The sequence below is a fragment of the Octodon degus genome, unplaced genomic scaffold (genome assembly GCF_000260255.1).
Source record: "Octodon degus isolate 3935 unplaced genomic scaffold, OctDeg1.0 scaffold00243, whole genome shotgun sequence".
Taxonomy (NCBI): Eukaryota; Metazoa; Chordata; class Mammalia; order Rodentia; family Octodontidae; genus Octodon; species Octodon degus.
In genome coordinates, this window is record NW_004524819.1 from 1,078,392 (window position 1) to 1,090,950 (window position 12,559).

General features: G+C 39.8%; 1 protein-coding gene across 1 annotated transcript in view; it reads left to right on the forward strand.

Annotated features, from left to right (window-relative positions):
• Window positions 1–4,184: 4,184 nt before the first annotated feature.
• Window positions 4,185–12,559, forward strand: part of Lancl3 (LanC like 3) — a 166,310-nt gene continuing 157,935 nt past the window's right edge. Inside the window, exon 1 of the mRNA XM_004645896.2 lies at window positions 4,185–5,060. Coding sequence (XP_004645953.1) covers window positions 4,488–5,060 — 573 coding nt within the window. The 5' untranslated portion in view covers window positions 4,185–4,487. The remainder of the gene's footprint in view (window positions 5,061–12,559) is intronic.

Sequence of the window (12,559 nt, forward strand, 5' to 3'; positions counted from 1 at the left end):
ATGAACATACCTTTTAAAAAAATACCCCAGGGAGAGGAAATGTATAGACTAGTATGTTTTAGGAACATAAGGTGGCCAGTATGGCAAGATCTAAAGAAATAGAAGAGAAATGGGAAAACTGGCTGCAAAGGTGAGGCCCAGATGATACTAGGCTGAGTAGGCCACTCTATGGTCTCTGGGCTTCTCTTTGAGGAGCATACAGAACACTGGCATGTCAAAAGACAGTCTCTGACTGACTATTTTGGCTGTCATTTAGAGAAGAGCTTGTATAAGATGAGAGAGCTGAAGAATTTTCCAATTAGTTTGTTAATCTAATAAATTAGGGATGAATCTCCACTGAGGACATGTTATAAGGACCAGATGTAGCACAGTTCAGTTATTTCAACCAAGTTCATGATACATCCTTTGAGAAAAAGTTCAGAAAGCTTTCTGAAAACCTTTTTAATAAAATGTGTTAAACCTTAAGAGGTACAATTTGATAATTTTACAAATGCTGATTTTTTTCATATTCACTCCTTGATAGCAATGATTTGCATGAGGAGCACTTTGATTTTAAAATTCTTTTTCTTGAGTAGTTTTGCATGATTTTATGTGATTTATTTGATTAAACAAAACTATTTTCCATCAATAGTTTTATATAATCTGCATCATAAGGAAATACCGAAGAAGAAATAGAGGTTGGATAATTCACCATAATAATAGAAACCATGTGTTGGGAGTTACCTGTTATCAAATACTGTCAGAAATTCTGTAAGTATCAGACAAATCTTGCTGATAGAGGTGAAGTAAATGGACTTGGCAAGATATCATATAGATTGAACTCTTCTTCTTGGGTCATTAATACCTTTGGAAATATTGTGGAATAATACAAATTTATGGGAGCATGTACACTCCTGTCTTTTAGATTTTTCTGAAATATTTCTCTTCTCAACTGTTCATTGCCCTAGTGATCAGATATTCTTTATCAGAGGGGCCTTAAACAGCACTTGATACTGGGAAACTAGCAGGACATTCTAATTATCATAGCTACGTATTAAGGTATCATAAAGCTTAGAGGCTTAAGATGAATACAGTATTTTGTTCATAATTTTGCAAATTAGAAAATCTATAACACTTTCAGATAGTGGTTATCATTTGCAGCTGCAATTATATGAAGGATGTATCAGGCTAGGTGCCTAGGGTGCCTCCATCACATAGCTGTCAGTTCATTCTGTACACTATGTTATCCTTTCAAGCACCTTCGTGTGGCCTCTTCATGTTGTCTGGGCTCCCTCACAACATGGCAGCTTCAGAGCAGTGAGATTCTTAACAGGCATCTCAAGGGTCAAAATGCAAGTGTGCTAAGATATATGATAGAAGCTACATCCCCTTTTATGAGTCAGCCTTGTTTTTTATGCTGTGAGATTTCTATTATAGTCTACTGGTTTTGAGAGAATTATTAGCCTACTGAAATTCAAGAGTAGGTGACTTGTGCCTACCTCCTGAAGAGAGAAATCTCAAGGTCACATTGAAAGCAGAGGAGCATGTGGTATATGAGATACTGTGTGGCCATATTTGGAAAATATGTCTGTCACACAGGGTTAGTCAGTAAAAATAGAATGTGTGAAGTCACCAAATTCAAGGTAAAGTATAGAGGTCAGCAGATCTTCTGGAGAAACAGACAAAATTAGGATGCAGAAACTGCAGATAGTTTATATTCTTTCATGTACAAGAAAGACCATCAAGATCCAATAATAACATACTGGTTTAAATACCAAGTTAATGTCTTAGTGAAGACCTCATGTTGTATTTTATACTCCAGAGTACTTTAATAATAATATTCTTATGTTAATTCATTCATTTCAGTAACTTTTAGTGAGAACCTACTACATGTAGTAGTAACAGAATAGTCAAGGACTGTTCTAAACTCTTGGTATATCTCAGTAAGTAAATATAACAGAAAATCCCTACCTTCATGAAATGTGTATTCTAACAGTGCAATACTAGTACAATAATTAACACTGCTTGCAAATTAAGTAAGTGATAATTAGCGGTGGGGCTTCAAGTTGTTTAAGCAGCTTGCTCCAGCCTGAAGGATATTTGGGGCTGGAGATTTGGCAGGTGGCTGTGAAGCAGATAAAGCAGTGAAATCTTTCAGAAAACATTATATAGGTTAAAGGGTATTTTTCTCTTATGAGTTCAAGAGGGCTTCTGGATATCTCTAACTTCTTGCTTGTGTCATATGATTTGCTTTATATCCATCTTATGAGCACTAATCTACTCATTTCCATCACTTTCCAAAAGAAACTTTTAGAAACCCACGCCCTGTTCACAAAGGAACAGGGAACTTTGGAGTTCTACACGAATACTTGCTATTTCTTTATGTGATTTGCTAATAGAAAGAAACAGAAAAGACTATACCAGTTCAGCAACTAGACCATAAGAAATTCTGCACACTTCTTCTTTGTTCTTGGGCTTCTACCATTGCCAGGCAAGCATGCTAAGGTGGGCCTGCTGGGGATAAGGCATATGTAGGCCACAGACCAGCTGCTTTAGTCTCTCTATGCAAGAGCCAGCCACATCCGTATGCATTTGTGAGTTCAGCCAAGATTATAGGTGTGTGAACAATAAACTTTTTAGATGCTATGAGAGTTTATGATCATTGGACAACTTTAAGAACAGACAAGTGACAAAACTGAGGAAAAACAGCTCATTCTTTTGGTGACATGTTTACAGTGCTATTTTGAAGTCAGTCAGCACAGGTGCTTGTCATTGCTACTGATACCACTTCTGGGGTGGGATGTATGGAAGGATAATCAGAGTCTGAATTACCATAACTGCCTCTAGCTTTCTAATAGGCTGAATGAAGTACGAGGGAACGAAGTGGGATAAGGCTGCATTTCTGCCTGGAAAGTCTTGTACTTTATTTCTTTATGTCTGCGGGGAAAATTGATCTTTAATGCCTACTCCAATGGTTGTATGAGCAAGAAACCCTCAAGGTTAAACATTCAAGTTCTTCTTTTGATGCCCTTTCTCCTTTTAACTTCTTAAGTTCTCTGTGTAAAGTGGATTTAGCTGCATTGTTATTATCATTATCATCATCACCATTTGTAGTAATAAAAATAAGCCTATTTTGGTAGCATTATCAGAGACTGACAAATTATCCCTGAATTGTGTACCTGAATGTGTCAGTAATGGCCATAATCTTGGCAAATTAAGTCTTTTTCCAGAGGACATTAGCAAGGATGGAGGGAGAAACTAGCAAAAGGCTGTACAGTATACTTATTTATTTTCTGTCTCTTCCACTGAAATGTAAGTTCCAAGGTTCTGGGACCAAGTCTATGTTTCTCATACATTTTGAGGTTCCTGGACATATAGGAATCCCTAAATAATGCTTGTCTATACAAAACAGGAGCGAACACGGGCCAGAAGGGAGGCAAGGAGAAACCTAAGAACACAGCAGAATGATCAAAACCCTAATTAAATTCTCACACAGAGTTCATTCTTGTATTAACTGGTTATGATTTTCAGATGTTTATTGGCCTTTAACTCTACACAAGGATGTGAGGAGGGAGGCTAGTAGGGAAGAACCTACTCCTTCGCCTTAAATTGGTATAGCTCTTTTGTTTTCTAATCCTGTATATTGAAAAAAAAAAACCAAACCAAAGTAAAAGAACAACTAAAATAATCAAGGACAAGAAAAAAAATTGTATTGAGATCTTTTGGCTTTATAATAGGAAACACGATGTACACAAATTCCCTAGGCTTTAGGGTGCAAAGAGAATAAAAACTTCGAAGTGCCCAAAATAAATTACAAACTTGAACATTTCATTCAGTTTCAGGGGGCTTCCCATTATTGTTTTCCTGGTACCATAGCCTAGTTCAGTGGCTTCTAAAACTTGAATGTGTTTTCTAGTCACCTAGGGATCTTACTAAATATTCAATAGGTCGAGAGTGAAGCCTGAGGGGTTTCGGTTTTAATAAGCACGTAAGCTCATTCGTCTGACCTGAGCACCGCACTTGAAGTACTTGAGGTCGTCACCTCCATTGCCAGGTGTGTTAACGCCCGGTCTCAGCATGCCAGATTGTCCCATACGTCCCTGGCCTTCGGCCGGGAGGGGAGGAGCCGAGGGCGGAGCGGGAGGAGTGGCGCTCCCCGCGTGGGTCCTGCAAGAGATAACCTCGGTCCCTGGGAGAGGCTGCGGAGCTGCGGCAGCGCAGGAGGGGGCGTGCAGCCTTTGGGAGCGGGGCGCACGACGCTCATCCCCCGTGTTTACCAGGGCCACTCCAGAGCTTCGCGGCAGCCCGGTGCCCCACTTGGCCATCCGCTCCGTGCTTCTTTCTCGTACCCGCCTCCTCTTGTCACCTCCCGTCTCACCCTTCTCGCTCCATACCCTCCGCATACGCCGTCATCTGAGTGCTTCAGGGAGCCAGAGGTCGTGCACTGGGGTGGCAGGGCGCACCCTTAAGCGGTCCCCGGCTCGACATTGTGGGGTACTGGCAACAGCATGGACACCAAGCGCTGCTTCGCCAACCGCTTCGATGACTACCAGGGCAGCCTGCTGGCGGGCCAGTGCGAGGAGGCGGTGGCGCCCTTGGTCACTGCCACCATCGAGCGCATCCTCCAGGAGCTGCCCCCGCTTGGGGGAGGCGCTGAGGCCAGGGGGGCGACGGCCGGGGCCAGCAACTACCAGGGGGGGCTGTACAGCGGCGTGGCTGGGGTGGCCTACATGCTGTACCACGTCTCGCAGAGCCCGCTCTTCGCCGCGGCCCGGGAGCGTTACCTGCGCTCCGCCAAGCGCCTCATAGACGCGTGCGCCCGTGCTGAGGAGTGGGGCGAGCAGGACGCCGACACCCGCGCTGCTTTCCTGCTCGGCGGTGCGGGCGTGTACGCGGTAGCTACCCTCGTGTACCACGCACTGGGACTGTCTGACTACGTGCAGCCCTTGGGCAAGTTCCGGGCTCTGTGCGCCGTCTGCGCGCCGGTCTCTTTCCTGGAGTGCGGCTCTGACGAGCTGTTTGTGGGCCGCGCGGGCTACCTGTGCGCCGCACTGGTGCTCAAGCAGAAACTCGCCCAGGAGGTAAGAGGCAGCCCCGGCCGCGGAGGGGCGCTCGCTGCCTACCCGCCGCTGTCCCGGAATCGCGTCTCCGCAGCACGGCCCCAGAACCTTCTCCTCCGTCTCTGTCACTCTTTGTCTGGTGCTGTCATTTCTTTAGTCTCTTAAGATTTATCTTCTGCTTTTGTCCGTTTTCACCCTACGCCTCCCCCCCCCCCCCCCCCCCCCCGTCTCCCGTTTTTCCACCTCTCCTTTGTTGGGATTTCCATACTTTGCCTTTTATTCCTGTTTTATACTGAACTCGACAACATCCCAGGTTCCTCCTTGCCTAGCAGCTTTCTGGGGACAGATAGTGTGATCCTTTCACTTGAGACTTCCAAAACAAACAAACAAAAAGAATAAGGAAAGCGTTTACTTTCTTTTGACCCTGCTGTGGAACTCTGGGTCACCTTTGAATGTTAAAAGTACTAGAAAAGAAAGGGAACTTGTAGGGACATGTGGAGGTAAGCTGCTTCTAGACCCCGGGCTCTGTAAACAAAAGTGCCCCTTTGTTGGGCTGATACAATTATTATCTCACTATTTAGTTCAACAGTGGTTCTTATCCAGTGCATATCTAAGGGGAACATCCTTTTTTATTTTTTATTTATTTATTTATTTATCTTTTGGCGGAACTGGGGATTGAACTCAGGCCCTTGCGCTTGCCATAGAAGCACTTATTCCACTGAGTCATCTCCCCAGCCCCATCCTTTTTTAAAATATATAAATGTAAACAGAAATGTACTCCTACTTTGGTCAAATGTGCATTCTTCATATTAAAACTTGTAATTGGAATAGTCAAAACCACAACCTTCTTGATGGGTTATCTTCTTGAATAGCTTTTCATTGACTCCTTGAAATGAATTGGATTTCACAACTATGAATAAATATAGTTTCTTTTTCCAGATTCGCTTGACTACAGCATATGCCAGTTACTGTGGAGTAGATGGGGAAAAAACTCCAAAGAATCATAGTAACTAGAACTGAAAGAGAGACACTTTCATTCATAATCCCCTGGAGCCACATATTGTTCAAGGGAAGAACTGACACAGTTAACTTGGCTCTATTTGGGTGAGAAGGGCATTTGAAGAAAAATTAATGGTATTGTATGCCTTAAGAGTGTAATTAACTTAGATAACCTCTATGGGGGCAGACCATATCTTTTGATTTACTAGCAGGTGAGGTTTATTCAAGTGAGAAAAAAAGATTATTAAAGAATGTGCAGTGTGCTAGCAGGCCAGCAAAGGTCTGTGTGACAAAGTTGTCTTGAAATAGTTCACTCTGCTTCTGAGTCACTGCTATCTCTTAGCAGTTCCCAGGGGCCCTTCCAGTTGTATAAAACCTTTTAGAAAGCCACGGAGCTATTTACATATCATTTGCATTGCATTTACTTCTGCTTCTCAGACTGTGCTGTCTGATGGTAGGTAATTTTCAAATTCGTTTTTCTCCAGTTGTTTTCCTTAAGATTTCTTTTACTTCTTTTTATACTTTGAGGCCTCGCCTGTAGAATGGAATGGCAGAGTGGCAAAGCCACCAGCTCATAGCCAGAAACACAGCAGTGCCAAACCACAAAAACATTCCAAGACCTTTCTTCTGTGCCCCCACCAAACAAAACCTGTCTTTTGGTACTAATCAGGTGAGGTGTGTGATTCCGGATTCCAGGAGATGGAACAAACTCCAAAGTGGAAAAAAAATTAATTCTTAATCTGTTAGATCACGTAATCTGAGTGCTAGTCACAGGTTCAAAAATCAAGCAATTCACACTTGTAAGGTATTCGGTAGGGTCTAAGCAAGCAATCCTCACCCCCCCAACTCTGAGTCAGCACATGGTTCTGCCCTCAATAGACGACCCATAAGCACTGATAAAGCTGAATTTCCAACTTGTGTGTCATTTCTCTGAATAATCTGTCTCTATATCCAGGGATTTCCACCTTCCAATGCCATTCATATTCAGCTTCCTCTGGCAGTTCCCTTCGTTACTACCCTAGCTTATATCTGCCCCCTCTATTTGGTACATCTTTGTCACCTGAGAAGTCCAGTGTGCTGTAACTAGTACATTGTTGTCTCAGCCAGATTCTCCCAATAAACTATTCCATCTACCTTTAAGAAAGCAGTCCTAACAGTTCATCTCATTATGTCTTTTGCCTGCTCAATGTCTTGTGCGGCTCCCTATTATCTTTTCTTCTGTGGCTTCTCATCTCACAGTTAAAAATCACAGTATTTAAAATGGCTGACAAGGCCCCACATGATCTCGTCCCCTGAATACCTACTTCTCTTCTTGCTTACTTTTCATCAACCACACTGGTCTTCTTGCTGTTTTCAGCATTATTCTGTCCCAGGCTGCTTGTACTCTCTGTTCTCTGGCTTGGAACACTTCCCCTACATTTGTTACACCTAGCCCCATGACCATCTACGTCTCTTTAACTCCTTAGTGAGGATTTTTCCATCTGCCCTATTTAAAATTGTAAACTCCCTGGAGCTCCTCTACATTATTTTATTCATTTTACTTATTTATGCCGTCGTTAGTTACAAAATAAACTCCATAAGGGTAGAGATGTTTCAGTTTCTTTGCTGTATCTTAAGCATTAGCATACCTGCTGGCACATATTTAGGTACCCAACTTTTCATTTTGGTGATGCTACAAATATTATCTACTGTATGATTTGCCTTATCAAATGTTTTTAGTGATATCTCCGTTATCAGTATTTTCCTTTATGGTGGTGCTTCTGGTGTCACATTGAAAGAAATGACTTCTTTTTCTGAGGTCTTCGTAAAAACTAATTGAACTAATGAATTAAATCAATTATAGTTTCTTACAAAACTTTCCTTTGACCCAACTGACCCATAAGACCACTGCTTCTTAAACTTTCATGTGGGTAGGAATAACCTACAAATCTTGTTATGAAAACACAAATTCTTATTTGGGAATAGGATGAGGCTTGATATTCTGCATTTCTAACAAGTCCACTAAATGCTAAGGTTGTTGCTGGTCCACGGACAATAATATGAATAATAAAGCAATATAATAGTGCATAAAATTTGGCATTGTACCAGCCATGTCTATTAAGACATGTAAGTGTTTATGAAGTTTGGTATATTTATTTATAAGGCCATAGTTTAGAATGATTATTACTATATCTTGCCATGCTTTCATTATAAGAATCCACAAGAAGAATCTATTTCAAGATTTAAAACCAGAAGTAGGTAGACTCTTCCTTAGAATTCAATGGATTATTTTCACATGTCATGTAACTGAATGTGTCTGACTTTGTGTTGTATCCTAGGAGGTATGTGGCTCAAATTATGGGTCATATAAGGTAATATACAATGAGTGCCTCTTAACATGTACTTTTATGTATCAGCATTTGCCTCTGGTTTTATCTAATTTGTTCCTGCCTTGACTTATCTTTTCTAGAACTTTTTCTTTTCCATTTGATTTTATTTACATGATTATAAGATTCAGAACTAAAAATATTTTTGTATGTGCAGAGAGACAGACACACAGAAAAAAATCATATCCAAATACGAGCTTGACCCTTAGTTGGTGATATATGCTTGAACACCTGGACAATGAAACCCCAAGAAATTATGCCATGCAAATTTATATTAGTTCTGTTCTGCTTTCCATTAATTGGTACCAACGTAACAGAAAAGGTGGTGGGGTCAGTGGAGGCCTAGGACACCAGATAAAATGACTTTTACATAATATACATTTTTAAGCCTCAATTTCCACATTTCTAAATGGATTAATAAAAAAATCATTGAACCATTTTCTCATTCATTCATTTCTTCATTTAATATTAGGTTTCTGTCTTGTGTCAGGCACTTTAATAGATACTGAGATTCAGTACTCAACAAAAACACAAAAAATATACTTTTGTTGTGATAAGTGATCTTAAAGAAGAAAACAGAAATGGGGGCATAGATGGAATAAGGGAGAGCTGATGCTTAGGGTGGTTTGGCAGAAAGTGTGTAAAAGGGATGCTGTGCCTCATTAGTATAGTATGAGAATTAAGTGGCTGCCCTAAGAGTAGACATTCTTGGTAAAGATAAAGATTCTGGAATATGAAATGGCTAGGAGGGCCCCAAGAGCTGATAGAAGGTCAGAATGGCTGGCGCAGAGAGTGGACAATAGAGAAGTTAAAAACCATAAAAGGAAATGTAGAGAAGCTAGATTAGATCTTGCAGGATCAGGTCAATCAAAGTCAAGTGTTTACATTTGTTTCATGTTTAAGCGAGGGAGTATATTGATCACCCTTGGTTTTTTGAAGAGACAATGGATGGACAATATTAAGAATGACTAAGGGGTTGAGGATATAGCTCAGTGTTACAGCTTGTTCTTAGATTGTATTAACCCCTGTGTTAAATCAGCAGGGCAAAAAAATAATACAAAGGGAGGGGACTAATTATGAGAGTTTAAACTCCTTTCGTACTAAGGATTCCTTTATAAATCTGGTAAAAGCTTTGGGAATTCTTCTTAAAATAACTTTTTAAAATATATAAATAAAGCACATAGCATTACAAAGCAAGTCAACTATGTTGCAATTCAATTATCAAAACATGGTGAATGAAGACAGGAGAAAGGAAAAGGAGTGTTGCAGGACTGTCTTGCTACAATGCTATAATATGGTTAGATTTCTGTGTAAACATATATAATTGTTTATTCCTATTTTTTAAATATATTTTAATGTTTTTAAATTTTTTGTCGTATTCTGTAGGGACTTAAAGTTTAACATAACAATACTTGATGAAAAATACCTGTTGCATGTTATGCCTAAGATGTTTGATATTCAGATAGTGAGGCTAAGCTTAACAGCTTAAGTTGTATGGTAATAACAATAAACTTGTCTTCTGGAGGGTTAACAACCTAAGTTTTCAGACCAAAATTAGAGATAAAGGAGGGACACAAGGAAAGCCAACATTTTGGCCCTAAGTCAATTTGGCCCAAAGTCAATTAAGACTCAGGACATATGAGAACCTGTACTTTAGCATTATGTAATTCAGTTGTGTCCCAAATTTTCTGATCAAGGAGATTATGGGGCCAAAGAGGAAAGTGATCAATGATGTAGAGTGTGCCTAAGGAGAGTCACATGGAGAAAAAACCTTTTCTCAGGCTTTCACAGAGAGCAAATTGGTCAAGCAATGTCCATGACTCATCCACATGGCTGACACTGACTAAGAATCTACAATCTGAGGTACAGGATCTCAGAATAAATTCTGAGCAGATTTCACTGACCTTATCAGATCCAAAAGCTACAACTCTTGTTATATAGGTCTTGCTTTATCTTGGTCTTAACCATCTAGCAGAAAAGTATAAAAACGAAGTATAAGAAGTAAAGCCATGGGGTTATGTTGAGCTGTAGGGGAATCAGGTCAACAACTTCTGACATTGCCAGTCAAGTGGAAGAGCCAATACTGTTATGGACTACTGGACTAATTTGGAATATGTTGCTGAGTTCACACACCTATAATATTCAAATGATGGAGCTAAAAAAGGGGGATACAGATGAATGTCCATTTTGTATCTGTGTATTCAAAATAGTTAGGATAGATGTACAGCTACATTCCCTTAATCCAATGAGTAGAGGGATTTGTTCTAATAGTGTCTGTAAATAGGATATCATGTCTGCATCTTGTACAACAATTAACCACTAGGAAGAATGTATGCAATATGTTGTTATTGAAACCGTCCTACTAATTTGATTTGAAACTGTCTCATTGCTATTTATTTCTCAATAAAATTAAGGGAAAAATTATCAAAACATTTAAAAATGTGTGATGCAGTAGCATTTGTGATTTTTATCATCACATTAAATAAGACTTTACAGTGAGCCTAACTATGGTACTTTTGAAAGAGTGCTGACAGTCAATGGTGTTTTGAAACATCTTCAATAACTGTTGTGTGATGTGCATATATCTGTGATTTCTATAGTTGACAGAGTCACAAGTGCTATTTTTGGTTATGTTCTACATTTGTAATAAATAGGAATGATCAGTTGTTTAAATAAGATGGGAGATATAGATAAGTTTCTCAATTAGAGCTTAGAAGGTCTTATGTTGATCGCTCTTAGGCAGCATACTTTGCATGGTGCTTGGCACATAGCAACTGCTTAATGAAATTAATGTTAGCCCTTTTGCCTCTACTAATGGAAATGTCAAGGTAATTCTAAACATCAGCTAGAAAATGATGCTCAATTCAAGATATGTCTTTCTGCTGTGATTAGAAACATTTCAAACATATTAATTGGGTCCTTAGTGCATTCCTGTGGCAGATGGTAAGCAGCTATATAAGTGAGTAAATAATAGAATTCTCAATAAAAAGTATTTGAAGTCAGATACACATCTGTAGTCCAAGCTGAAACAAGGGCAGTGTTTCATCCCAGGAGTTGAAGATGAGCCTGGGCAGCATAGCAAGACCTCACCTCAAAGAAAACAAACTAAACAAAAAAAGTGATCAAATGGGCATATTTGTTACCTCACTTAACGAGGAGTTCAGAAATAAGCCATTCTAACATTGGTTCAGCAACTTGGGAGAGTCCCACCCCACACCCTCCCTAGCTGCTTTCTCTGCTCTTCTCCTGTGTGAAATGTATCATATTTAGTATTCAAGATGGCTGCTTACAATCCAAGCATTGGGTTCCTGTATAACTGAAGGAGGAAAGGCAGGTCTGCATTTTTTTCCGCATCTCTTTTTATTATGGAGAATGTTCTCTCCTGGAAGAAATGACCCTCTGACTCATTGCTTAGCACTTGGTCACTGACCAGTCCTAGTTTCAGGGAAGCTGGGAAGACTAGTGTCTTTCATTTCTAACTTAGAATTGCATACAAAGTCAAATTCAAAAGGGAGGAAGAAGGAAACTGCCACTGGGAAAGTACCAAAATGCTTGCCTTTTGATTTCCCTTGGCAAATCTGCCTATGGCCTTTTTTCTTCTTTATTCATCCACTTCTCCCTTCAGCATATTTCTTCCTTTTTCCAGGTCATCTTCATGTCACCTGACACCAGAAAGGTGTTTTGTTCTTGCTTGCAGATGTCAGTCAAATAAATGCCATGATATTAATTGTTAATAAAATTTTAAATTACTGAGCATTGAGAATAGATTTCATGGCAACAACCAGTTGCATTATTTTAGTTTTTCTTTTAAAAGTATTATTATACTCACAAGATAAATTCAATCAGAGGCTGCAAAGTAAGCTCTCTTTGAACTAATAGTTGTTGATGTATTTTCTTCTTAAATAAATAATGCTTTCAATACAATACTCATATTGTTATACAGTTACACAAATGATGACATTATACATGTGTCCTACAACACTGTGTTTAATCTTGGGCATCTTAGCACATTCTTTTTTATTTTTTCTTTTTTTGGTAGAACTGAAGATTGAACTCAGGCCCTTGTGCTTGCCAGAGAACAACTTATTCTACTGAGTCATCTCCCTGGCCCCTTCACACATTCTGTATAAAGAACTTTCTTTACTTTATACTGGT